Source organism: Pelodiscus sinensis, chromosome 22 (genome assembly GCF_052426305.1).
Source record: "Pelodiscus sinensis isolate ZL-2025 chromosome 22, ASM5242630v1, whole genome shotgun sequence".
NCBI lineage: Eukaryota > Metazoa > Chordata > Testudines > Trionychidae > Pelodiscus > Pelodiscus sinensis.
In genome coordinates, this window is record NC_143073.1 from 7,075,813 (window position 1) to 7,103,261 (window position 27,449).

General features: G+C 50.4%; 1 protein-coding gene across 1 annotated transcript; it reads left to right on the plus strand.

Moving 5' to 3' along the window:
- On the plus strand, positions 1 to 26,949 carry LOC102463800 (SLAM family member 8-like). The gene is made up of 9 exons (XM_075907057.2): positions 1 to 287; positions 2,396 to 2,598; positions 2,853 to 2,962; positions 8,292 to 8,406; positions 20,478 to 20,609; positions 21,188 to 21,444; positions 22,224 to 22,565; positions 26,251 to 26,547; positions 26,810 to 26,949. Exons 6-9 carry the CDS (start codon positions 21,387 to 21,389, stop codon positions 26,878 to 26,880), a joined length of 768 nt encoding a protein of 255 aa, XP_075763172.2. The 5' UTR covers positions 1 to 287; positions 2,396 to 2,598; positions 2,853 to 2,962; positions 8,292 to 8,406; positions 20,478 to 20,609; positions 21,188 to 21,386; the 3' UTR covers positions 26,881 to 26,949.
- Positions 26,950 to 27,449: the final 500 nt, after the last annotated feature.

Consider the following 27,449-nt stretch of genomic DNA (forward strand, 5'->3'; position numbering starts at 1 on the left):
AAGGGAACCCACCCCAGTCAGGGGCAGGGCTTAAATATCAGGAGGTTGCAGTCCTAATGAATGCTGAGATATTTTGATTTGCCTGCTGGCCGTGGGGCCTTTCGGTCATGTAGTCAAGGGTTTTTTTTTGGGGGGGGGGGATTGGTAAAAAAACCCACCTAAATAAAAGCCGAGATTCTCATTTGACTCCTGGATCTCAGGCTCCAAGAAAAGCATGAAATATGGTGAGACAAGACATGATAAAATTGCAAGCGGTTTCAATTCTTCTGTGTTCAGGGGCATAGCAGGTGAGTGCCTAGTCTCCTGACTAAGTTAGAACAGCCTTAGGACTGCTCTACTTCCTATAGTCCCTGCTGGGACCACAGGAGCCACAACTCTGATTTTCCAGACACTGAGGGTTGGGAGCACAGTTGGTGGGAAGTCCTTGTGGCAGCTCTGCACTGGCTTGTGAGGTCCTCTGAGTTGGGCATGTTCATTTTTCTCCTCGTGTTCTGTGAGCCCTGGTGTGCAAATTTGACATTTGGTGCATTCACCCAGTGCTTTTGCTAATTGTACAGGTGCTGTTCAGCAGACCTTTGGAAAACTTGCTCCTGAGGTGCTGAGAACCTACCAAGCACAGATCCCTTTCAGTGTCCATTGGGAGCTAAATTCACGCAATGCCTCACAGGATTAAGCATGATGCTGTAAAGCCATCTAGAAGACATTGCCCTTCTAGAAATCTCTGTAATTGGCTGATTCCACAGGCTGCTCTTGTGAAATCCATCCAGGTTACCCAATCTAGTCTCTTTTTCTTTCTGCAGTGGTGATGGGAGTGGAGGGATGAGAGGATTTAATTAGGTTTTGTAAAGTGCTCTGGGACCCTCCTAAGGAAGATGCTTCTTGTAAAGTGCTAAGTATTGTTTTTGTCAGCCCAGCCTCAGAAGGGAATATTTCATAAAAGTGAATCTTGATCACTATATGTTGGTGATAAATTATAAAACACTGCCTTTCTCTACTGCATGCATTTTCTCTCTCTCTCCACAGCAGGCTGATTCTGTTGCATGCTGGTAGGAACGGCCTATTTCTCAACACATGCCCTTATGAGAAGAAAAAAAAGCATTTTTTGTCTTTGCCAGAATGATGCACAGTAACAGCTCTTTGTACTTCAGTGCTGTAGTATCTTTAATCTGAGAAACTCAAAGCATCTTACAAACAGTAATGAATTAAGCTCCCTATGGAGAATTTTCATCCCCTTGAAAAACAGGAAATTGTAGCATTACCTGAAAAAGTAATGTGAAGTGTCTAATATTTGGGAGCCTGTGCACCAGGGCCTGACTTTCCATTGCTTTGCACCTTATGTGATTGTGCACAGCTGTGCAAAGTGCCTGCAGAAAGCCACCTAATCTGAGAAGGGTTTTACATCTATCTTGCAGTGGTGTAAGTCGGGGTAGGGAACCTTTTTTTGGTCAGGGGCTACTGACCCACAGAAAACTCAATCGGGGGCCACACAAAAGGCAACCCACCCCTCACTGCTCACCTGCTCTCAAGGTGGGAAGCAAATAAATAAATAAATCACGTACTCACACTTAACTTGGCATGCGCTGTGCTCCCGTCCCGCAGTGGGGCATTGAAACTCAGGGCTTCCAGCCTGCAGTGTAGAGACTAGCCAAGGGCCAGATTAAATTAAACCGGGACCAAATTCAGCTCACAGGCTGTCGGTTCCGTGCTCCTGGTATAAATGACCATGCAAGGTGGGGATCTGGCCCAGTGTGGTCCCTTGGCCCCCGTTGTTGCAGGATTTGAGCCCCTCAAATGCTAATAGATAGGGATGTAAGTGACTAATCGACTAGTCGGCTATCCGATAAGCAAAAGCTTATTGGATAGTCGACACGCTAGTCTATCAGTCGCTTCTCCACTATCAGAAAAAGGCAGTTGGTTCCCCCCAGCTCCAGCCCCATGGGAAAGGGCAGAGGCGCAGCGGTGATGTTTCACCTTTGAAACGTACAAGAGTGCCTGCTGGGGCTCTTGTGCATTTCAAAGGCGGAACTCCGTGTGGCACTTCCACCTTTGAAATGTAGCAACAGCCAGGTGGGCTCTTGCTACATTTTCAAAGTGGAAGTGCCCTCATCAACTAATCAAATAGTCAATGGAAATTCCATCGACTAGTCGATTAGTTGATTAATCTAATTTTAACATCCCTACTAATGGATTCATCCCCAAGATGGTGATGCAGAGAAGCAGGGTTATTCTTTCCCTTTGGACAGATGGGTAAGCGAGGTCCAGTGGGATTAGGGCCCTGGGAACACTGAAGCTTGTGCATATCTTTACTCTGGGTGTAGGAACAGGTGGGGAGTGAGCCAGGATGTGGGAAGGCCAGAGGGAAGGAACGTCATGCCCATTGTGTTATGCCTTGCAGCCAAAAGCCACACCCTCTGAGGCAAAGAGGAAGCCAGGGCAGCTGTCCTGCACCTTCTGTAGCTTTGTACATGGTCTCCAAAGGTAACCTATGCAGTGGTCCACTCTGATGAGGCCTGGATCCAAAGGAAACTCACCAACGCTGGATGCCACCCTGGATTCTAGATTTCGGAATCCCGAGGGAAGCCCTCACCAAACCAGCAGGTGGGGCAGATTACAACCAGAAACCTTGCACTCAGGGGCGGATGAGAGTGCTGCGGGGCCCAGGGCAGCACCGCGGGGCCCCGGACAGCAAAATTTCGTGGGGCCCCCCCTTTGACACAGCGCATGCGCCGTGGTGCCAAGGCGCATGCGCAGGGCCTTGGGAAGTGCAGGGCCCGGGGCAGCCGCCCCACTCGCCCTGCCCTAAATCCACCGCTGCTTGCATTGCACTTATGATCCTTCCCTCATCCCGCCAGCACCACCTGTGTCCTGTCCGTGTTGAGCTTTTGCTGCTGTCTTGTTGAAGGGCGACTAAATGAGGCCGGAACTCCCTGAAACGACAAACTACCAACCCGCAGGAATTACAGTGAGTGCCTTGGGAGGGTGAATGGAGCGCACTGCTCACAGCAAAGCAGGGGCCGGTGCCACATCAGTGAGTATTGATTCCTCTCTGCTTTCTGCCAACCATGTGAGAAATATGGGCTCCGGTCAGGCTGGATGTACTGTAATGATCTGATTTACCAAGCTCCCATGGCCTTTCTCTGAGGGTCTCAGGGCTTAGGCGATTAAAGAGCAATCCCAATGATAAGTGAGCCTCATTAAACCAGCTTCAGATGCAGACGCGCATATGGAATTGTCACTGTGGCCTAGCTCCAGCTGCGTCTATGCTGTAGGGGTTACTGCGTTTGTGTCACGTGCAGGAAGTTCTGGGTTCAAATCCCAGTGAATCTAGTTCAGTCCTATTAGACAGTGTGGTCTAGAGGGTAGGGCAGGGGTGGAGAACCTAGGGCCCAGGGATGAGGTGTGGCCCTGGCTTGCCTGAATCTGGGTCCTGAGGCTCAGGGCTCTCTCCCCAGCATGGGGGAGTCCATGATGGTGCTCCAGCTCTGCTGCCATCCCCCGGGGGGCTGAAGCACACAAAATCCACTAGATTGAGTCCCCTGGTATATGAGGAGAATGTGGGGAGGGGAATGTGGGGAGTGCCTTCTCAGTCGGGGCTGCCTCGGTGAGGGTGGGTTGGTTGGTTTGCTTCGCATTTGTGTTCAGCCCCCGACTGATTTTAATGTGAGTCAACGGCCCCCGGCCCAAAAAAGGTTCCTCACCCCTGGGGTAGGGTATGTGACTGACAGAGCTAGGTTCTGTTCCTGGTCTTGTGACTTTAGCTGAGTCACATTTCTGCTGTTAGCTGCCTACTGAGAAGGGACAGCCTAGGGCAGTGGTTCTCAAAGTGTGGTCCGTGGATCCCTCGTGGTCCTGTGGGCTTGGAGCTCACTTGCCTGCACTGTCTTTCCAGCCCCCTCCCCTCCCTGCCTCCCACCAGGTTGGAGTGCCAGCTCTGACTTCCCAGGGATAAGCCTTCCAGGCTGGATCTGGCTCGCGGGGGCAAGAAGCAGTGCCACACACTGACAGTCTCCCACCAACTGGGGGAATGGCAGTGCAGGAAACCACTCACCTGGAGACTCTCCCTGATGCTCCCATTGGCCAAAATCATGGCCAATGGGAGCAGTGGGAGGCGGGGAGCTAGGTAAGCATCCTCCTTCTCTGTCATGCTCATACTCCGCACCCCCAGCCCGCTCCAGCACCCTCCCTCCTGCCAATACCTGATCACCTTATCTCCTGGCCAGACCCCACACCCTCATCCTCTCCTGCAACCATTTTGTCATCTTGGCTGGTGGTCTGCGGAAAGGTCTGCATTGAGTGGGTTGGGTCGCAGGCCTAAACCTTTGAGAACCCCTGCTCTCGTGGTTAGGGTGCAAGCATGGACTTTGAGAGTCCCTACTCTGCCTTCCAGTATGACCTTGGAAAGTCACTTAGCCACCCTCGGGCTCAGTTTCCCATCTGTACAGTGAAGGTAATAGCAATGCCCTGCCACCAAGGGGCAACTGGGTGGTTATGTATTAGACTGAGCAGTGCTCAGATGCCTGGCATTGGGGGCCATACAGCTCCCATAGCTAGATACTGGGGGGGGGGGGAGAGGTTGTGCACCTTCATCGGGAGCATCTGGCTCAAAGTGGGGCATGGGTCTGATCCAATGTGGCAATTCTCAGCCCTGGTCCATTTTAATAAATATTAAGATTTTAAATGAATCATTTTAAATGAGCATGGTGCCACCCCCAGGTCACTGTAAGTAGTGCAGCTCAGATGCTTTTGGGTTTCATTAGTGGCAGGGGTGGACAGTAATTTTTTAGGGGTAGACGCGCCAAAACTTGGTAAATGGTCGAGGGCCGCACTCTTCCATGATGTTAATGGAGGGGGGGTGGAGTCTGCGATGGAGGTTGGGTGCAGAAGGGAGCCTGGGGTAGAGGATTGGGTGCAGGAGGAAGTGTGGGGTCTGGGAGGGAGTTTGAGTGAAGTAGGGGGTTGGCGACCTGTGGTGGGTGCAGGGATTTCGGTTGCGACCTTCAGCAGGGGGTTGGAGTGCAGAGTCTGAGAAGGGATAAAGTCTGACGGGATGGGGATGCAGAAGGTTTGGGTTATTTGGGGAAGGGGAGCAGGTGGAGGGGCAGGGGATTGGGGGAAGGAGGAATTGGGGTGCCAAAGACAGACTCTGGCCAGGAAGTGCTTATCTAGGTGGCTCCTAGCCAGCAGGTACTTCAGGCAGCTCCCTGCCTTCCATGTCCCCACACGCTGCTCAGAGCATCCGTCTACAGGGGCCATGTGCTTCTCTGAGGGTACTTCACACCCTGCCTGCACCGTGAACATAGCCCAGGCAGCTCCTGTTGGCCAGTTTTCAGCCAATGGGAGTTGCGAGATTGTGCTGTGGGCAGGGGCAGCATGCAAAGCCTCCTTCTCCCAACCTCCTCCCAGGCTCAGAGCTCTGAGCTGTATGCAGGGGCAGGGAAGCCATGGAGCCTGCTCAAGGCTCCCGCTGTGCTGAGGGCCGTATTTTGCTTGCCCCGCCTTAGGGACTGGTCCTGCAGCACGCTGATGTCTGCAGCCATCTGATTCAAGGCTAGCCCTTAGTACCACACAGGATGGTTCAGCAGTGGCTGAAGTCAGTGGACGGGATACAGCTGGAATCCTCATCCCTGTACTCAGATAACGGAGAAGAGGTTCATCCTCATGCTTCAGGGCAGGAAGCAGTCTCCCCTGGAGGGATCAGGAAGGAACAACTGCTCGGTAGGCAGCATTGTACAAGTGCCCAGGTGCATTCTGGGTGGAATTTCCCCCCAGGCACAGGGCCAGCACAAGAAGTGGGACTTCACTGGTGTATGCACCTTTGTGGTGGTTGGTGACTTTTGCCCCGTGAGCAACGTTTGGCTTTTGGTGGCATCATTCAAGACTGCAGGCAGGGCTCCAGACTCCCGTTGGTGCTGCGGTTGCCTGAGCTCGAGTGGTAAATCTTTCCAAAGCGACTCACTTTCCGTCACTAGCAGGTGACAAACGGCCCTGGCCTGTCACTTCGATACATTTCTGTGATGAAGGAAGCCAGACTGCTTGGTACGGACCAGACAGCGTGTTTCCTGGGGACACACTTCCCTCTGGTGGATGACAATAACGATGCAGTTTCTTTGAGGCTCACTCGGTTCTGTTAATAGTCAGGTATCCAGGTGGAGTCACAGAGCAGCGTTGGGAAATCGGGAAAATACTTTTTAGTTTTCAGGCTTTTACACAAACCGGCCAACAGGAGCTGCCTGGGCTATGTTCGCGGTGCAGGCAGGGTGTGAAGTACCCTCAGAGAAGCACACGGCCCCTGTAGACGGATGCTCTGAGCAGCATGCGGGGGCAAGGAAGGCAGGGAGCTGCTTGCAGTACCTGCTGGCTAGGAGCCACCTAGATAAGCACTTCCTGGCCAGAGTCTGCCTCTGGCACCCCAACCCCTCCTTCCCCCAATCCTCTGCCCCCCTTTGTTGATTGATAACAATGTAATGAGCTGACTTGAATGTGGGGCAGAAATGTCTTCCCAGGGAATACCTGCCCCCCTCCACCTGCTCCCCTTTGTTGATTGATAACAATGTAATGAGCTGACTTGAATGTGGGGCAGAAATGTCTTCCCAGGGAATACATGCTGGCTGCTAAGGTCTGTTTAACCTCGCCCAGAGATGCAGATTGCCCGGGGCTGTAGGTTTCACTGCAAAAGGAAGTTGCTGGGCTTCCCCTGCAGGTCTGGGTGGAGGACTCAGGTCCCAGTGTTGCAGTTCCATAAGGCAGGGCTTTGCTTCTCTGCCCTGGGCTCTCACAAATCGAACACCCACTCAGTGGACCCCTGCAGTCTGCTCCGGGACACGTGCCTTGCGAGCTCTGAGACAGCTGCTACCGAGTTGCTCCGGTTTGTTTTCTTACCGGCTCCACGGCCACAGAGCCTCACGGCTCCCCTAGGCTGCGGTTCACTGTTTGCAGCCAAAGGGAGTGATTCCGTTATTCCTGAAAATAATCGACGTCGCGGCACTGTGCAAGAGGGTTTTTCTTGCGGAAGAAGGAGCAGTGTAGACAGCTGCTTCTGGCGCAAGAGCCTCCTCTGCAAAATGGTGGCTCATTAGGTATGCAAATGAGGCTTGGCAGTATTCCACGCTTAGCCTCATTTGCATATTTCTTGTGCAAGAAGTTGCGAGTGTAGACATAGCCCAGGAGTCCTTCATTATATAGCCCCCAGCTGGGCCCTCATTAGCCAGACCTGCCTCCGCTGGGGCTTTACTCTCAGCCCTTGCTCAGGGCTGAGGTTTGCCCTTAAAGGGCCAGTGTAGGGCAAGTGCCCTCTCACACCCATGTTATGCAAAAGGCCAGATTAGATGATCTAATGAGCTTTCTGGCCATCACATCCGTTAATCTACGGTGGATGTGTACTGGCTCCATGTTCTTTAATACGTTTTCTTACCATTAGGGATGTTAGTGTATAGACATTGAAACAATTAGCCAATAAGCTTAGATTTATCCGTTAATCTACATGCAACAGTCCTCCCTCCGCTGCCTCTGTATCAGAAGCAGCAAGGTGGGGGGGAGTGGGAACTGGTGCCTGTGGGGAGCTGGCTTTTAAGCCGTCTCTCTGGGTGTGCTGATTCTGTGCAGCTGCCTGCCCCCCCCCCCAATTGCTGCCTCTCACAGAAGCAGCAAGGGGTGGGGAGCTGGCTTAAAAGCTGGCTCCTCATGAGCACAGGCTCTGTGCAGCCATCTGTCTCCTCCCACGTTGCTGCCTCTGTAGCAGAGGCAGCAGCGTTGGAGGGGTGCGTGACAGAGGAGGCTGCCACAAAGCAGCCTCTGTCTGTGGTGGACCCAGGCTCACTGCGGACAGAGGTTGCTCCGTGGGATGCCGGATCAACCTCTGTCCATGGGAGTTCAGGTCCCCCACGGACAGGGGCTGCTGCTGTCCCACGTTGCTGCCTCTGTATCAGAGCCAGCAGTATGGCATGACAGGGGGCTCCCTGGGAGTGGGGTTGGGAGCTGGGAGCGCACTGGCTGTTGGCCCTGCCCCCCGGGATTATTTTAGTAACCATGTAATCGTTAAAAATGGTTGAGGTTACAGAATTACTAAACAAAACACAAACTCTAGCAGCTCAAGGGCTGCTCAGACACCACTTAGTTCCTTCCTTAGTCATTTTCCCCACTGAGCAAGTGAAGAAGCCTCCAAAACCTCCTGTTCCCCCATCACATTTCTCATTGTTCTGCTGCTCTCGAGGCTGCCGGGGGCTCTAGGCATGGGCTGTCCTGCTGTGGGCTTGGCCTGCTCACCCTCTTCTCTTTGCTTCTCTCATCCATAGGTGAGCGTGAGCAAGCGGTGAGCGAGCCAGTTATGTCTTCACAGGGAGTCGGGGGTGCAGAGGGGAAGGAACCCTGGATCCAACACACCAGAGAGAAGTTGCAAAGGACGAGCGGGTATGTGGCTGATATTGGAACCCTGCCATTAATAATGGATTCATTTTAACATGGGCCAAGAGTTTATCCCACAAGGGTTCAAAGGGGCCATTGGCAGTTCCTTGGACAAGGATGGTGCCCCTGGGATTAGTTGCATTCTCCTGTGACTACTCAGGGCAGGTCTATACTTACCCAGAGATTGATCTCCTGGGATTCGATTTAGCAGATCTAGTAAGGACCCACCGCTGATGGTGCGCCTCTTGACCCGCGTTCTCCGCCGGGTTGTAAGGAGTAAGGGAAGTCAACGGGAGAGTTTCTCCAGTCAACCTCCCACAATGGGGATGCAGCAGAAATTCGACTTAAGGTACATTGACTCCAGCTATTCGTAGCTCTATTCTCGTAGCTGGAGTTGCGTATCTTAGGTCGACTTTCTCCAGTAGTGTAGACCTGGGCTCAGTGATGTGATGGGTGTCCTTGTAGTGATAGGTCTCAGAGGGGTCGCCGTATTAGTCTGTACCTGCAAAAACAAGGGGGAGTCCTGTGGCACCTTAAAGACTAACAGATTTATTAGGGCACACCAGGGATGAGGAACCTTTTTTGGATCAGGGGCCACTGACCCACAGAAAGATGAGTTGGGGTCTGCGCACAAGTGAGAAGCTAAGCAAAAAAAAAAAAAGTCCTCACTAAGGCTACATCTAGACTACATGGCTCCGTCGATGGAGCCATGTAAAATAGTTTATTCGGCATAGTCAAAGAAGCGGGGATTTAAATAATCCCCGCATCATTAAAATAAAAATGGCTGCCGCGCTGTTCCGAATCAGCTGACTGAGAAGGTGAAAGACATTCTCCACGTTCCCCTCTCACACCAGAGCCTTGGGATGCCCAGGCTACTAGCTTTTCCCTTGAGGCTCGGGGCTCTCCCCAGCATAAAGGAGCACCATTGCGGGTTCCCCTAATGTGGGGGGGGGTGGAGCCCTGAGCCCCAGGGACTAGATCCAGGCAAGCTGGGGGTCACATCTGGGCCCCAGGCCTTAGATTCCCCACCACTGGGGTAAAATCCACTTCAACAGATGAATTGGAGCGGAATGTACAGAGGTATGGGTAGATTTATAAGGACAACAAAAGAAAGAGGGTACATGTATAAATAAGGCTGAATAAGTACCCCTTTTTGTTGTCTATATATGTTGTACTTGATTAGCCTTATTTATACAAATACCCTCTTTCTTTTGTTGTCCTTATATATCTGCCCAGGGCTATGTAAACTCCGCTCCAATTCATCTGATAAAGTGGGTTTTATGTACAAAAGCTTATGCCCTAATAAATCTGCTAGTCCCTCTAGACTAACAGCCGTTTTTCCGAAAAAACTTCACTTACGTCCACACTGCTAGTGCGTTCTTTCGAAAGAAAATTGAAACCTGACATTGGTAAATCACATTCTGTGAGGAAGAATGCCTTTTCCAAAAGAGCTCTTTCGGAAAAAGGTGGGTGTGGCCGCAGAAGGAGGAGTTTTTTCGAAAGAAGAGGCCTCCAGGAAAAAGCACAGCTGCCCTGGTGGCCACTCCATCCATGGTAATCACAGCTTACATGTGAGAGTGTTGAATGAGTGTGGACGCTCTCTTTCGAAGAAGCAGATCACTTTTTTCATGTGCTTTTGAAATGCGGAAGCGCTCTTTCAGAAGAAGTTTTTTTGGAAGAACTCATCTTGGTTTTGCAGTTATAAGATTCAGCCAGTAGGTGTCTCTGTGTGCCATGTAAAATTCCAGCTGGGCACTGATAATGGAGAGAGAAAGCTGGGATTGAAAAAACTCAGCAGTGAGACAGCTCCAACTGGCCTCCCAAAAACCAAGGCATCCAGAAATCAGTGGCCACCATTGGAAACATGGTTGTCAAGTTTTGGGAAGCTGGAGGCATAGCAGGGCTGATGTTTGCAGCAAGAAGGGGGTGTTGATTGTCTTGGCATCCATCACACACAGAGGAGGAAGCCCACAGGAGAGAGGTTCGACCCAATTTAGTGTATCACTGGGAGGCACCCAGATGCCACAAGAGATGGACGCAGGAGAAGAATGGGTATAGAATTGAACACCACTGGTTAATTACTTCCTGGGTTTGAGCCGATGGCTCCATAGAGTCACATGGTTGTGTATTTAACTCATGACAAAGGCATATTATTGGACTTGATCCTCTTTGTGTGCAAATCAGTGGTGTCTCATTTATGTCAATAGAGCAGTGTTGATCTACATCACTTGAGGTTCTAATCCCCAGAGCTTTGGATAGGTGATTTTTTTTGGCAATCATTTATTTGATTTCAAATAAATATCTGTATCTCCAGGCATGTTTTAGACCAATTCTCATGTAGCACATAGAATCATAGAACACTAGAACTGGAAGGGATGTTGACAGGTTATCAAGTCCAGTCCCCTGCATTCACAGCAGGACCCAGCACCATCTAGACCATCCCTGATAGACGTCTGTCTATCCTGATCTTCAATATCTCCACTGATGGAGGTTCCATAGCCTCCCTAGACAATTTATTCTAGTGCTTAACCACCCTGACAGGTAGGAAGTTTTTCCTAATATCCAACCTTAAACCTCCCTTGCTGCAATTTAAGCCCATTGCTTCTTGTCCTATCCTCAGAGATTAAGGAGAATAATTTTTCTCCTTCTTCCTTGTAATACTCTTTTGGGTACTTGAAAACCGCTATCATGTCCCCTCTTGGCTTCTCTTTTTCAAAGTAAATAAACCCAGCTCTTTCAGTTTTCCCTCATAGGTCATGTTCTTTAATCATTTATGTTGCTCTTTTCTGGATTTTTCCAGTTTCTCCACATCTTTCCTGAAATGTGGTGCCCAGAACTGGACACACTATTCCAACTGAGGCCTAATCAGCACAGACTACATCGGAAGAATGACTTCTCGTGTCTTGCTTTCAACATTCCTGTTAATGCATCCCAGTATCATGTTTGCTTTTTTTGCAACAGTGTCACACTGTTGACTCTCATTTAGCTTGTGGTCCACTATTAGCCCTAGATCCCTTTCAGCAGTGCTCCTTCCTAGACAGTCACTTCCTATTCTGTATGTGTGAAACTGATTGGTCCTTCCTCAGTGGAATACTTTGTATTTGTCCTTCTTGAATTTCATCCTATTTGCCACAGACCATTTCTCCTGTTTGTCCAAATTATTTTGAATTATGACCCTACACTCCAAAGCACTTGCAACCCCTCCCAGCTTGGTATTGCCTGCAAACTTAATAAGTGTCCTCTCTATGCCAATATCTAAATTGTTGATCTAAATTGAAGATATTGAACAAGAACCAGTCCCAAAACTGATCCCTGCAGAACCCCACTTTTTATGCCCTTTCAGCATGAAGGTGAACCATTGATAACTACTCTCTGGGAACAGTTGTCCAGCCAGTTATGCACCCACCTTATAGTAGCCCCATCTAGAGTGTATTTCCCTAGTTTATTGATAAAAAGGTCACATGAGACCATATCAGATGCTTGATTAAAGTCCAGGTATACATCCCTGCTCTGCTAAACAAAGGATAGGATTATAGCTTTGTATTTTTATTGCTACTCTGGCTTCGCTTTCTTCTAAGTCCAGAATATCACAGACCTGCCTCAGATATGTATTTCCCTCACTCACTCTCCTTCCCCCAGTCACAGAAGTGGCTCTTGGTCCCTGTGGCTTAGAGGTGATTGTTGTTGCTGTGTTACTGGCACTCCAGATTGCTGTGATTGTCTGACGACACCTTGGAAACAAAGCCGCAGAACAGCTGCACTGCTGGAGCTCTTAAAGTCAGAGCAAAACCACACTGCAGATGTCGAAGGAGATGTGGTTTGTATCCTATCCTTTAAATCAGCTTCCATACCTAATGACTGGAAGATAGCTCATGTGACACCAATATTTAAAAAGGGCTCTGGAGGTGATCCTGGCAATTACAGACCAGTAAGTCTAATGTCAATACCGGGCAAATTAGTTGAAACTATAGTGAAGAATAAAATTGTCAGATACATGGATGAATATAATTTGTTGGAGGAAAGTCAACATGTTTCAGTAAAGGGAAATCATGCCTTACTAATCTGCTAGAGTTTTTTGAGGGGGTCAACAAATATGTGAACAAGGGGGATCCAGTGGATATAGTATACTTGGATTTCCTGAAAGCCTTTGACAAGGTCCCTCACCAAAGGCTCTTAAGTAAAATAAGTTGTCATGGGATAAGAGGGAAAGTCTTTTTGTGGATTGATGACTGGTTAAAAGACAGGAAACAAAGGGTAGGAATAAATGGTCAGTTTTCTGAGTGGAGAGAGGTAAGTAGTGGAGTCCCACAAGGATCTTTCCTGGGACCCATCCTATTCAAATTATTTATAAATGATCTAGAGAAAGTGGTAACAGTGAGATGGCTAACTTTGCAGATGATACCAAACTTCTCAAGTTAGTTAAGACCAAAGCAGACTGTGAAGAACTTAAAAAAGATCTCACCAAACTAAGTGATTGGGCATCAAAATTGCAAATGAATTTTAATGTTGATAAATGGAAAGTAATGCACATTGGAAAAAATAATCCCAACTATAAAATACAGTAAGATGGGGACTAATTTAGCTACAACTACTCAAAAGAAAGATCTTGGAGTCATTGTGGATAGTTTTCTGAAAACATCCACTCAGTGTGCAGGGGTAGTCAAAAAAGAAAATAGAATGTTAGGAGTCATTAAAAAAGGGATGGAGAATAAGACAGAGAATGTCTTATTAACTCTATATAAAACCATAGTATGCCCACATCTTGAATACTGCATACAGACGTGGTCGCCTCATCTCCAAAAATATATATTGGCATTGGAAAAGGTTCAGAAAAGGACAACAAAAATGATAAGGGGTTGGGAACGGGTCCCATATGAAGAGAGATTAAAAAGACTTGGACTTTTCAGCTTAGAAAAGAGGAGACTAAGGGGGGATATGATAGAGGTCTATAAAATCATGACAGATATGGAGAGAGTGAATAAGGAAAAGTTATTTACTTATTCCCACACTAAAAGCACTAGGGATCACCAAATGAAATTAATAGACAGCAGGTTTAAAACAAACAAAGGGAATCTTTTCTTCGCTCAGTGCACAGTCAACCTGTGGAACTCCTTCCCAGAGGATGTTGTGAAGACTAGAACTTTAACAGGGTTCAAAAAAGAGCTAGTTAGATGAATGGAGGTTATGTCCATCGATGGCTATTAGCTAGGATGAGTAGGAATGGTGTCCCTAATCTCTGTTTCTCTGGAGGTGGGTGACAGGGGAGGGATCACGTAAGGATTACCTTTTGTGATCCCTCCCTCTGGGGAATCCCCTCTCCTGGACTCTGATCCCTACACTGTGTCTCTAATGTCTGCATGGTGACTCTTCACCCTAACCTCTGCGCAGTACCAGTGAGGGGAAGTCTGAGTGCCGTGGAGATCCCCCGGCTATGGTGCCCTGGGATAGGACACAGTTTGCCTGGTCTAGAGGGCCAGCCACAGTGGAAGGAAGCAAAGCTGGACAAAGGGTTATTGATAAGTTAGGTGGTGTCTCTTGATGGGTAGAGACAGGCCACTGTGTATCCACTTCCCTCCCTAGCTGGGTCTCCAGCTTAACCCCAGACAACTTCAGGATTCATTCTCTTCTTGTCTTCCCATGGTTGTATTGGGTCTCTATGCTCTGTTGCAGGGATGGGCAAAATACGGCCTGTGGGTCCAATCTGTTTGGCCAAACATATGGATCTTGCCCACTGTGACCTCTCCAGGCTACTGAACTCCTGTGGCCCAGCAGGGTGTGCAAGCAGGTTGCCTCCTGCCTTCCATGTTCCCACATGCCGCTCAGAGTGGCCAGCTGCCGGGGCAAGCTTGTCTTTTCGTGCATACCCTTTGGCAGTTCTCCATATGCTGCTCGCGCCTCCAGCATCAGCCTTATAGCTCCCATTGGGTAGAAACCCACCAATAGGAGCTGCAGGGGTGGTGCTTGCAGATGTAGGCAGGGCACAGCTGTAACCAGACTTCCTCCCAGATTCTGCACCCCAACCTGCTTCCCAGAAGAACTCCCTCCTGCACCCAATCCCCCTCCCCGACCTTGCACCCCCATTCATCTCTACCTCAGGGTAGAACCCCCTCCTGTACCCAACCCCCTTCCCAGTTCCGGCATCCCCTTCGCTTCTGCCCCAGGACATAACCTCGTCCTGCACCCCAAACCCCTCCCAGACCTTGTACCCCCCCTTCAACTCTGCCCCTAGGTAGAATCCCCCCCTGTACCCAACCCCCTTCTCCCAGACCCTGCACCCTCCTTCACCTCTGGCCCGGTCACAACCTACTCCTGCACCCAAACCACCTCTCAGAGCTTGCACCACTCTTCATCCCTGCCCCTGGGTAGAACCCCCTCCTGCACCCAAACCCTCTCCCAGATCCTGCACCCTATCCTGCATCCCAGTCCCCTGCCTGGAGCTTCCTCCTGTACCCAAACTCTGTCCCAGATCCTGCACCCCCACAATTACTGTAGTACAAAAGTGCAGCCCGTGACCGTTTACCAAATTTTTGGGGTGGCCCCCCTGTGAAAATATTTGCCCACCCTTGCTCTATTGGTTAGAGAGGGGGATGGAAGCCAGACCTCCTGGGTTCCATTCATAGCTCTGGCCCTGGCTAGCAGTGTGACGTAAAGCAAGTCAGGTCCGTACACGCAGAAGGGCGATGTTTCCTTTCCCTCCAGGCTTATGTGAAGGTTGTTAATTAACAACCATCAAGAGCTTTGAAGTCCTCTGCTGGATGCAAATGATCATTCTTTCAGCCCCTTCCGTAGCCGAATGCATCACAAGGATGCTTGCGGCTGCCTCTGTACTTACTTGCTTCTGAGTCATGTGCTTCAGCATAAGAGCTTCAGAAGAGCCCGGCAAATGGTTTGTGAAACTCACAAGCCCACAAAGCTCAAACACAAAGTCCATGTCTTGGCTCTTCTGCCGCCTTGGGGGGGTGTCAAGGCCGTTCCCCACTGGCACTTCAAGTGCAGGAGGTGGGGCCCACAAGAGACCTTAAATACCTTGCCTCTATAGCAGTGGTCACCAACCAATCAATCGGGATCTACCGGTAGATCTTGGAGCCTCTCTCAGGTGATCCTGACTGGTTTGTCCAGGAAGCTCTCAAGCGCTGGCACTTCAGTTGCCCTCCACCCACTGCCATGCTGCCCCTGCCCTCTACTTTGGAGCTGGCACCCGGGAGACTCCTGCTGGCTGTGCAGGGTGTGGGAGGCAGAAGGGGATGGGGCTAATATCAGGGTTTCTCTCCTCCTCCCACTTCTGTACCCTGTCTTCACACAGAGAGAAGGGTAGGGAGGGAGCCTGGCAATGCAAATCTCTGTCACACTCACACACTGTGTGTGTCTCTGTCATTCTCCCAAACACACGCTGTCCTTCCCTCCGTCTCCCGACCCAACACGTACATGGGGGGTGGTTGTTACTTCTGTTACTGCTTGCAGACCGGATTAGTTTTGGTTTGTGACTGGTCTGTGCATTTCATCCTTTTCATTTCTCTTGCACTTACATTTAATTCTTTGGGTAGTGAGTTCTAAAATGCCCAACCTGTCGCAGCTGGAGTCATTATTCCCATGGTAATTGCTTCTCCTGGATTTGGCTGGCACATCCCTGCAGCCCCTGATGAAAGGCAAAGCAGGGGATCTCCACATGCCGTCCTTGCCTGCAGACACCACTCCTGCAGCTCCCATTGATCAGCAATGGAAAACCGTGGCCACTAGAAGCCGCACAAGGGTATCTGGGTTTCGTGGTAGATCTTATATTGCACTTAAATTGAAAAAGTGATTTTGTGGTTAAAAAGGTTGGAGAGCCCTGCTCTATAGGTTTCTGCTTAAAAAACTCCCCAAGGTTACGGATTCCCTGGCTTTGGGAGATAGGCTGCCACCATCTAAAAAACCCTCCTCCTTAGACCTAGGAAGGAGCACTTGAACTTCCAGAGGGGTACCCCAAGCTCTTTTACCACAGAGAGCTTGAAGAAAAAAGAGAAAACAAACTGCAGTCTCTGATAGCTGACTTCTCAGACTTTGGCAGTCACACACAGCCCTCCTGTGACCTTCCAGGACACAAGAATCAAATCATCGCCTTAACAAAGGTGATTTTATTAATAAAACCAAAGAAGTTATACTGGAGAAAGCAGACTTGGTTGCTAGGTGTTACAGAGCGACTGAGAAAAGAACAGATTAAAACACAGAGGAAAGAAGGAATCTCTGGGTGCATCTCAGATACAGTGAAGGGGGCGGAGGAAAGCTGTCTTAGCACAGAGAAGTTTAACCAAACAGCAAAACAAAGTAAATAACCTGATCACGACAAAATAGACATTTTTCCTGTCTACTCACGATCGGTGCTTCAAGGTCCAGTTCATTTCTATGCCCGGTATTCCTTGTAGGCATGGTAGTTCTGCCTGGTTTGATATATCTTGTTTCCCCCAGCTCCTCGCTTTAAAAACTCACCCAAAGAAAACAGCAGCCAGGTCTATCTTCCCATTGAAATTTCAACATCTTTTTCCAGGGGGTCTCCTGGCTTTCTGCCAGCACCCCTAACTACCTGAGTTTAACCCATTAGTCACCGAATACAAGCCCTCACTCCTCCAATCCATCACAGGGCGTGATGACATCATAAAGCCTTGAGTAATAAAGATAGTTAATATCAAAGCTCAGTGGTTTAAATGTCCCAGCTGGTTCCTCATCGACCTATCCCTTAGTGAGGGTGCTGGCGGACGGGAGATTGGAAAAGATGCTTCTAAAATTGAAGGGCTATTTTTTTATTGTTGATAATCATTTGTTTATAAAGGTACTTTAATGTAAGTGTGTTTTAGAATATAGTAATGCAGTGGTTAGCTGGACCGTATTGGTAAAAACAACGGGTAGTCCTGTGCCACCTTGAAGACTAACAAAAATATATGGAGTATCATGAGCTTTTGTGGGCAAAACCCACTTCTTCAGATGAGCTGGAGTGGGAAAAAACAGATGGGACACTTCCAGTGCATTCATTGACACTCGCACTATAATTGACAGGAACTTTTTTTTCTCTCCCCCACACTTTTTTTCTGTCATTAATTCTGGATTCCCTTATTTCCCCCTCTCCAGCTCATCTGAAGAGGTGCGTTTTGCCCACAAATGCTCATGATACTCCATATATTTGTGTTACTTTCCAAGGTCCCACAGGACTACTTGTTTTTAAAGTTACAGACTTGAAGACTAAAGTTACAGGTTGAAATCTACTTGAGGCCGGTAAAGATCTGGTTTTTGGGTGGCTCAGTGACAGATCTTGGCTAGTAAGAGTTGTGGAAGAGATGGCCAAAGGTTGCTGCATAAGTGAGACGGGATGTTACATCTTTAATCTTGACTGTGTCCTGCGGAAACTTCTCCTGACCAAAACATCCCACCACAGTGCCGCTAGGTGGCAGAGTTAACTCTCGGATGATGGAGGACTCAGGCCCAGAAGGTTTGCGTCTCTCAGCGCCCGCCCGTCTGAGTCATGGCACCAAATAGTGGAAGAAGTTCGAATGGCGTGAGCCCAGCGAGGCAGACGACCCTACAGGCAGTCCCCCTCCACACCCCAGTAGAGATTTCAAAAGGTCTTGACCCTCTCGTTTGGCGCCCTGGGAGTGAAGGGGGACGGCCTGTAGCCGCTGTCGCTGTCTTCAGTCGGGCACTGCCATCCGAGTCACAGCACCAGATTATGGAAGAAAATATTGTCCTCACTCTGCATTTGTAAGCAACAAGTAGCCAGAGGCAGTTTTATTACGAGCTGCAGCAAGAGAAAAACTGGTTTGGACAGGAGGGGGAAGCCCCCCCCCCCCTCCGAGGCAGATCTTCGAATACAAGCAATTATGAAGCAGTTTATATACGGTCTATTAAATATAATAACAATAACAATTAGTCTCCTTCCCATTACAAACACCAATGGCTAACAGTTATTTTAGTTCCACCCAGATGCTCCTTATCTCAAGGTCCCTGCCAGAGTCAGCATTCTATCCTTATCTCCGCAAGGTGGCGAGAGGCAAAGGCAACGTCTAATTACAGATCTCGCGTTGTCAGGCCACAGACTTAGCCTGACTCTTGCTCTCTTGTTAAGACCAAGATGGCTGCACACAAATTCCCTTATTCCCGCCTCCACAGTGGTTATGCCGGTGCTAATGAGTTCCCATACTTAGCTTTGGATGTCAGTTGGATGTTAAATGTAAAGAAAGCTGCTTTTATAATGGCCCATCCAGCTCAGGTCTTTGTTCAAGCCTGGAGAGACAGTGTCAGATTTGCAAATGAACCTCAATTCCTCTCTCTTTCTCTCTAGTTGGCTGTCGTGTGTGTGTGTGTGTGTGTGTGTGAGAGAGAGAGAGAGAGACACACAGATGTATATATCTATCTCCAGAAGCCTGGCACACAGGGGACCATATAGGGCCTTGCCTCATTAGGCTTCTGAGTGACGCAGGGATTCTGGGCTCGAGCCTCGTGGATGCTGTGTCCCCTTGAAATTGTCACGTCACAGAAACTGACGCTCTCGTCAAGGCCCTGTCTTGCTGCCAGAGGGCTGCGAAGGAGCCTTGGCGACCGTCTCTGGGAATCGGGCTGATGGGGCCCTGCAGGCCAGTCACTGCGTGTCTGAGCAAGGCCCCGGCTCGCGGCGACAAGAGGCGCTGCTGTTGTCAGGGGGATGCAGTTGTGACCTTGGCCTGGGCCGGCCTGTTTGCTCACCAAGTGCCCAGAGCTGTCACACGAGCATGATTGCAATGTACCGCTAAATGGGAGCAGAAGCTGGCTTGGCTAACAAAGAATTGCTGCCTGCCTGGGGACCTGCACCTGTCCGTCCCCATGCACAGCTAGCTGTCATCCCAGGCCTAAAGCACTCATCACTGAAGCACTGCATTTTCAAGCCCTCAACTCCATTCCTTGCCTCCAGGTCACTCTTAATGGAGCCACTGATGTCACAAAACTAGGTGCCGGGGCAACAAAATGGCAAATACATTTTAATATTGATAAGTGCAAAGTAATGCACATTGAAAAATAATCCCAGCTACACATAATAAATGACGAGGACTAAAATAGCTGTTAACCCCTCCAGAGAGATCTTGGAGTCACTGTGGAGAGTTCCCTGAAAACATCCACTCAATGTGCCGCAGCAGTCAAAAAAGCAAACCGAATGTTAGTAACCGTTAAAAAAGGGATAGAGAATAAGGCGGAGAATATCTCATTGCCTCTGTATAAATCCATGGTATGCCCACATCTAGAATACTGCGTGCAGATGTCATCTCATGTTAAAAAGGATACCTTAGCATTGGAAAAGGTTCAGAAAAGGTCCACAAAAGTATTAGGGGTATGGAAAAAGTGCCATATGAAGAGAGATTTAAAAAATTGGGACTTTTCATCTTAGAAAAGAGAATACTAAGGGGGGATATGATAGAGATCTATAAAATCATGCCTGGTGTGGAGAAAGTGAATAAGGAAAAGTTATTTACTTGTTCCCATAACAGAAGAATTAGAAGTCTTCAATTAAATTAATAAGTAGCACATTTAAAACAAACAAAAGGTAGTTTTTCTTCACGCAGAGCACAGTCAACCTGTGGAACTCCTTGCCAGAGGATGTGGTGAAGACCAGGACTTTAACAGGGTTCAAAAAAGAGCTAGATAAATTCATGGAGGTTATGTCCATCAATGACTGTTAGTCAAGATGGGTAGGAATGGTGTCCCTAGCCTCTGTTTGTCAGAGGCTGGGCGTGGGTGACGGGATAGATCACCTGATGGTTCCCTGTTCACTCCCTCTGGGGCATGTGGCATTGGCCACTGTCGGCAGACAGGACATTGGACTAGATGGACCTTTGGTCTGACCCGGTATGGCTACTTGGATGTTCCCCTAGGACTCGGGAGACAAGTGTCTCCGCGTGAGACACTTGGTTTTCTCTCTGACCGTCCTCCTTCTGACATTTTTGCCAGTCTGTGCTGTAACCTTGTCAGCTCCCTCACACCACACCACACCACCCCAGGGCTGGCAGGGAGACTATGGCAGCCTGAGTTCCACAGTCCCGAGGGGTATCCTGGAAAAACTGCTTCCCCCCTTGTCTTAGGCTGCCCCATGGCTGGGGAAACGACTTCCCTATGGCAGGCATGCTGTCCGGGAGATGATACGGGCAAAGACACTGCGAGGTCCTGCTGACTCATGGATTTCTGAGCCGGGACCTTGTTCCTTGTCCCTGCCGGTAGGTGCCTATCTGGTTGTGTGATTAAGGCACGTGCTGGGAAACCAAGAAGTGGGGGGCAGTTTTGTGCTGGGCTCTGCCAGGCGCCAGTCAGGGCTGTACGGGGTTAGATCTGAGGCCAGGAGTGACCCAAGGCTGAGCTGCAGCGTAGCACAGGCCACAGAATTCCACCCCGTCACCCTACATGGAGTCCAGGGCTTGTGTCTGGGTAACGTGTCACTTCCAGAAAGTAGCTCTCCAGTCTGGCCCATGTGAGCCAGTGGGAATTCTGGAGAGGGCTCTGAATTCTGGGGATTCCCCAGAGTAGAGAGCGAGAACGACAACACGGCTAACCCCCCTTGGAGTCTGGAGCATAGGGCAGGGAGCTCCCACCTATCCCTCCCTTCCCCCACCTCTGGCAGCTGTCCTTGGTCTCAGGCCAGGGGCGGGGCATCGCCAGAGGCCAGAATGAGTGATGGAAGGGATGGGAGACTCCTCACACTCCCCTTTCCACTACCGTGCCTGGTCAGGAGCCAGAATCAGCCAGGCTCAACGTGCCTCAGTTTTCCCCCTCTGCAAAATGGCCCCTCTGTTCTCAGGCAGCCATTGGGCTCCCGTTGCTGCTACTTGTAAAGTGCTTCAGCAGGAGGGAGGAGAGATGGCCTGTGGCAGAGAGCGAGGAAGGAAGCCCTGTAGCTCGTGGTCAGAAGTGGCTGCTGCGTGGATGTGATTGGCGTCTCCAGCAACAGGAACAGGAAGCAAAGCTCCGAGGAAGTGAATCTCCCCCGTTGCGAGGGCATGGGCCACTCTCAGCTCCCTCTGCTCGCCCTCCTGGCCCTGGCTTTCCGATCCCCAGGTAAGTGATGGGGCCGTTACGGCTGTGAGACGTGGCAGCCTCGTGCCATAGGGAACCTTGGAAACCACAGACTGACATTGGTGCAAATGCAGGATTGCTCTGCTGAGCTCAGTGAAGTGACTCTGGATTTACAGCAGCATAACCACAAGCAGCGCCTGGCCAATGCGTGTTGGGCTCCCTCCTTACTCTGAGAGCTGGTTCCCTTCCACATTCGACTGCTAGGCCGAGTCCCCCACTTGGCACTGGGTTCCAGGAGGGTGAGATGTTTCTGTTCCCTGAGATGGGTGGGAGAGTGATCTGGAGGCTGTTTTGTCCCCAGAACTGGGAGGAACAGAAATGGAGATGTCGGGCTTTGTGTTCCCAAGGGGAGGTGGAAAAAGCAGCAGAGAGGGAGGGTTTCCTAGTGGTTACAGCACTAGCTTAGGACTTGGGAATCCAGGGTGCAATTCCCGGCTCTGCCACACGCTCCCTGTGTGACTGTGGGTGAGGCACTCAGTTGCTCTGTGCCCCGGTTTCCCCACCTGCACAGTGGACACAACAGCCCTGCCTCACATGAATGATTGTGAGGTACCCGCCAAGATGCCCCGTTGATAGCTGTGCTAGAAGCACCAAGGGTCAAAGTCCCTCGTGTCAGCTCCGAGGCCAAAACTAGACCCTGCAGCTGGGGATCGGGCTGAGCACCCATTGGTTTGTTCTCTTGGCTTGTGCTGCAGCGAGTGAGGAAGTCAGTGCCAAATCCTGCCCCCCACAACTTCGGTCCCTTGGGCTCTGTTTCTCAGATCCTGGATTAGCCCAAGCACCGACTCCCCGCCGCCACGTGAATGGGATTCTAGGTGGATCAGTCTTGCTGTCTGTGGTTCCATTCCCTGGGAGAAAGGTAAGGACAGTCGAATGGAGCTTTGGTGCTGGGACGGGTGATACGATTCAGCTGGCTGAGTTCACCAGTGCGGGATTTGAGCGGCCCAATCCCAAAGATCAGTTTCAGCAGCGGCTAGAAATGCACAACGCGACCTCGCTGAGGATCAAGGCTCTGCAGCTAGACGACAGCGGCGTTCATGAGGCTCGGATTAAGACAACAGTCTCCATTGTGGAGGATCAGGCCTTTCTCCTGACGGTCTATGGTAAGTGCCTGTTAAAAATCATATTTAACTTAAGTTTTAAGTGAAATCGTCTTCCCGGGCTGTTAATGTGTTTCCCTACAGCCCAGTGTCCAGGGCACAGGGCCCTGTGGGTAAGAGCTTGTGTCTCACACACTAAAGTGTCATATGGAGGAATCAGGTCCTTTGGGTTTCAGACGGCCCCGCCTGCACAAGGCAGAGGGGGAGGCGGTGCAGGAGGAAAGTTGTAACCCAGCCCTCAGATCTGCATAACTGCCGCCCTTCGGAGTTCCTGCAGGAAATCTAGCCTGCATGGTGTGGTGCCAGGGCCAGGCTGGGGCTGTGGGCGCTAATTTCCTGTGACCCCCTTTTCCTGTGCACAGGGCCTGCTAGATCCAGAGCTAGAGTCAGAGCTCTGTAGGGTGATGGCCCTGGTCTCTGCATAGCTGGTGCCTAGCTCTGCTGTGCATAGCCCCCCTCTGTTGCAGATACTGGGTTAGGCCAGTGAGGTTAGCAGTAATCATTGCTTGGGAAGCAGCTGCAGCAAAACGCCTCCGGGCAGCTGTCTCACAAACTCCCTGCTGTGTTTGCTGGAGGATGGAGCTCACCAGGGGATTTGGATCCAGTTCCCGTGAGGTGTCCTGGGGAGACCAATACGGCAGTACACAGGCAATCCAGGAAGTTTTTGGAGAATGTTGGGGATAACTTCTTGGTACAAGTGCTAGAGGATCCGACCAGGGGCCATGCGCAGCTTGACCTTCTGCTCACAAACAGGGAGGAACTAATAGGGGAAGTAGAGGTGTGTGACAACTTCGGAAGCAGTGATCATGAGATGGTAGATTTCGGGATCCTGACCAAAGGAAGAAAAGAGAGTAGTAAAATACACTCCCTGGAGTTCAGAAGGGCAGATTTTGACTCCCTCAGAGACCTGATGGGTAGAATCCCTGGGATGCTAACATGAAGGGGAAAGGAGTCCAGGAGAGCTGGCAGTATTTTAAAGAAACCTTATTGAAGGCACAGAAAGAAACCATCCTGATGCGTAGCAAGAGAGGCAAACATGGTAGGAGACCGGATTGGCTTACAGGGGAAATCCTTGGTGAATATAAGAACAAAAAGGGAGCTTACAAAAAGTGGAAACTTGGACAAATGACCATGGAGAGCTATAAATGTATAGCTCGAGAATGCCGGGGAGTTATCAGGAAGGCTAAAGTGCAATTGGAATTGCGACTAGCAAAGGATGTGAAGGATAACAAGAAAGGTTTCTACAGGCTTGTTAGCAAGAAGAAGGTGATCAGAGAGGGTGTGGGGCCCCTACTGGATGACAGATGATGTGGGGAAAGCTGAAGTACTCAATGCTTTCTTTGCCTCTGTATTCACGGACAAGGTCAGCTCCCAGACTAATGTGCTAAGTGACGCAAAATGGGATGAAGATGGATAGGCCTCGGTGGGTAAAGAACAGGTTAGGAACTATTTAGAAAAGCTAAACGTACACAAACCCATGGGTCTGGACTTAATGCATCCGAGGGTACTGAGGGAGTTGGCAAATGTCATTGAGGAGCCTTTGGCCATTAGTTTTGAAAAGCCGTGGAGATCGGGAGCGATCCCAAATGATTGGAAAAAGGCAAATGTAGTGCCCATCTTCCAAAAAGGGAAGAAGGATGATCCAGGGAACTACAGGCCGGTCAGTCTTACCTCGGTCCCTGGAAAAATCATGGAAGGGCTCCTTAAGGAATCCATTTTGAGGCACTTGGAAGAGGGGAAAGTGATCAAGAATAGTCAGCATGGATTCACAAAGGGCAAGTCGTGCCTGACCAATCTGATTAGCTTCTATGATGAGGTAACTGGCTCTGTAGACATGGGGAAGTCAGTGGATGTGATATACCTTGATTTGGTCTCCCACAATATTCTTGCCAGCAAGTTAAGGGAATGTGGATTGGATAAATGGATGGTAAGGTGGATAGAAAACTGGCTAGAATGTCGGGCCTAGTGGGTTGTGATCAACGGCTCGGTGTCAGGATGGCGGTCGATTTCTGGCGGAGTGCCCCAAGGTTCGGTTCTAGGACCAGTTTTGTGCAATATCTTTATTAATGACCTGGATGAGGATTGCACCCTCATCAGGTTTGCAGATGACACTAAACTAGGGGGAGAGGTAGATACACTCGAGAGTAGAGATAGGGTCCAGAGTGACTTAGACAAATTGGAGGATTGGGCCCCAAGAAATCAGATGAGGTTCAACAAGGACAAGTGCACAGTCCTGCACTTAGGACGGAAGAATCCCAGGCATTGTTAAAGGCTGGGGACCAACCAGCTAAGCAGTAGTTCTGCAGAAAAGGACCTCGGGGTTACAGTGGATCAGAAGCTGGATATGAGTCATCAGTGTGCCCTTGTAGCCAAGAAGGCTAATGGCATATTAGGGTGCATTAGGAGGGGCGTTGCCAGCAGATCCAGAGACGTGATTACTCCCCTTTATTCAGCTCTTGTGAGGCCACATCTGGAGTATTGTGTCCAGTTCTGGGCCCCCCACTACAAAAAGGATGTGGACACATTGGAGAGGGTCCAGCGGAGGACAACAAAAATGATTAGGGGTCTCGAGCATGTGACCCACGAGGAGAGGCTGAGGAAGGATGGGTCTGTTTAGTATGCAGAAGCGAAGAGTGAGGGGGGATTTGATAGCAGCCTTCAACTTCCTGAAGGGAGGCTCCAAAGAGGCTGGAGAAAGGCCATTCTCAGTAGCGGCGGATAGCAGAACAAGGAGCCATGGTCTCAAGTTGTGGTGGGAGAAGGCCAGGTTGGATATTAGGAAAAACTATTTCACTAGGAGGGTGATGAAGCACTGGAACGGGTTCCCTAGGGAGGTGGTGGAATCTCCATCCCTAGAGGTGTTTAAGTCTCAGCTTGACAAAGCCCTGGCTGGGTTGATTTAGTTGGAATTGGTCCTGCCTAGGGCAGGGGGCTGGACTTGATGACCTTCTGAGGTCTCTTCCAGCTCTATGGTTCTATGATTCTATCATCTCAGTCATTTCCAGGAATAGCTTCCAATGTTCCCTCAATTTTTTCCCCCCATTCACATGTAGAATAAATTTTGTTATGTGCACCAAAGCCTATGCAGATGTGCACCAACCATAGACATACAAACTAAGTTGTGGAGGTTGCTAATCAGGTGGGCAGCATTGGAATCCCTTCTGAGTGGCTGCACAAGCACCCAGCTTACAGGCAACCCTGGTCACATCTCCCATTCTCCCAGCCCTGCCCAGCCCTCTGCAAACCATTCATAGCTTCAGCCTGTCTTGCACTGGCCCATCGCTTGCAGCAGTCCTCTGGGGCGACACTCATTTATATCATTGACCCTTCAGCCCATTCTGGCCGTGAAAAGGGGCCTTCAAGAGGTGTAAAGTGGGCCCACTGCCAGGCAGCATCTAGACTTGGAGCCTGGTCACTTGGCTCAAAATAGCAGCGTGGATGTTCCTGCTGGGGCTGGAGCCCAGACGGTGTCGTCCGGCCGCAGGAGCGGGTCTTGGGGCCAGAACTTCAGCCCACACAGGAACATCTCCACTGCTCCTTTGAGCACCATAGCTGGGCCCATTTGGCTGAGCCGGGCTCTGAGACTCCCCGCCAGGTGGTTGGTTTCCCCCCGGCGCAGACGTCCCCTGTGCCAATCAGAATCCGGCCCCCAGAGTCTTTCATTCTCATTTGTTTCTTTGCATTGCAGAGCCTGTGCCGGAGCCGGAGATAAGGAGCCACTCGCTCTCCAGCACGGCAGCCAAGTGCAACGTCACCCTGGAGTGCCAGGTGCCAGGCAGGGTAGGGGTTAACATCTCCTGGAGGAGAGGGAGCCCAATGCGAGACCTGGGCGATCAGGAGCGGTACCAGCTCAGCCCTGATGGCAGGAGCCTCCAGCTGTCCCTGCCGCTCAACCCCCTGGCCTCTAACTTCACCTGCACGGCCAGCAACCCTGCAGACCAGAAGAGCATCTCTCCCGACCTGCAGAGCATCTGCCAAAGCTCAAGTGAGTATCAGTCGGGCGTGACTGGTCACTGACCGGCTTCATACTAGCTCTGCTGGCATCAGCGTGTCTGCCCCGACTTACCGCTGCGTAACTGACAGGAGAACCAGGTCTCTGGGCAGAATGATAAACACAGTGGCCGCAGGCCTGCTTTTCATTCCTGTGCACTGCTCTGGTAGGCAGCAATGCGGGAATTCAGAGCGTGAGCATGGATTCCAGCTGGCAAGTCCCATCCCCCTGACCCTCTGTTCTTTCTCCCTCGCAGGAGCAGCTCCCAGGCCTCGCTGCTGGAAAGCCATTTTTGTGGGGGTGTTCTTGGGACTCCAGATCTTGTGAATCTGCTGCACAGAAAAATGCCCTAACGCCGGAGGCTGGGCTAGAATCTTGTATCGCAGATGCCTCACAAAAAAGGGGAAGGGACTGATGGGGAGGCAGGGGAGTGGGATATGGACCGGGATGTTAAAATGCGTTTAATTGTGTAAATGTGTATCTGCTGAAATTGCCAGTGGATACATGTTTACAGCAGGGGCGGAGGGGAGGGAGAGAAGGAAGGCAAGCACCAGCTCCCGTTTTCACCCCCTCCCCCCCCGATGCCACTGTATCAAAGGCAGGGAGGAGGCAGTTGGCTGAGCAGGAACCTGCGCCGTTTTCCCCTTGCTGCTGCCTCTGATTCAGGTGTTCACAGGTAGCCAGCTTGGAAGCCAGCTCCCCCCCACTTCACTGCCTCTGTGGCGGGCAGCAGGGGGGATCAGATGGCTCTGTGGGAGCCATTTTAAAAGCCAGTTCCCTCACATACCGGCTTCTGCCTCCTAAATAGAGAGACAGTGGGGGGAGGGAGGGACTGCGAGTAACCAAGAGGGTTATCCTAGGAGCCCAGGCTCATCGGTTAATTTTGTCTTGACTCC

What these genes read in the sequence shown, in the direction of transcription:
- LOC102463800 (XM_075907057.2), top strand. Translation starts at nt 21,387, where the DNA reads ATGGGCCACTCTCAGCTCCCTCTGCTCGCCCTCCTGGCCCTGGCTTTC. An exon ending in CCTGGCTTTCCGATCCCCAG is followed by an intron (nt 21,445 to 22,223) that starts GTAAGTGATGGG and finishes TCTGTTTCTCAG; the next exon opens with ATCCTGGATTAGCCCAAGCA. An exon ending in CTTTCTCCTGACGGTCTATG is followed by an intron (nt 22,566 to 26,250) that starts GTAAGTGCCTGT and finishes TTTGCATTGCAG; the next exon opens with AGCCTGTGCCGGAGCCGGAG.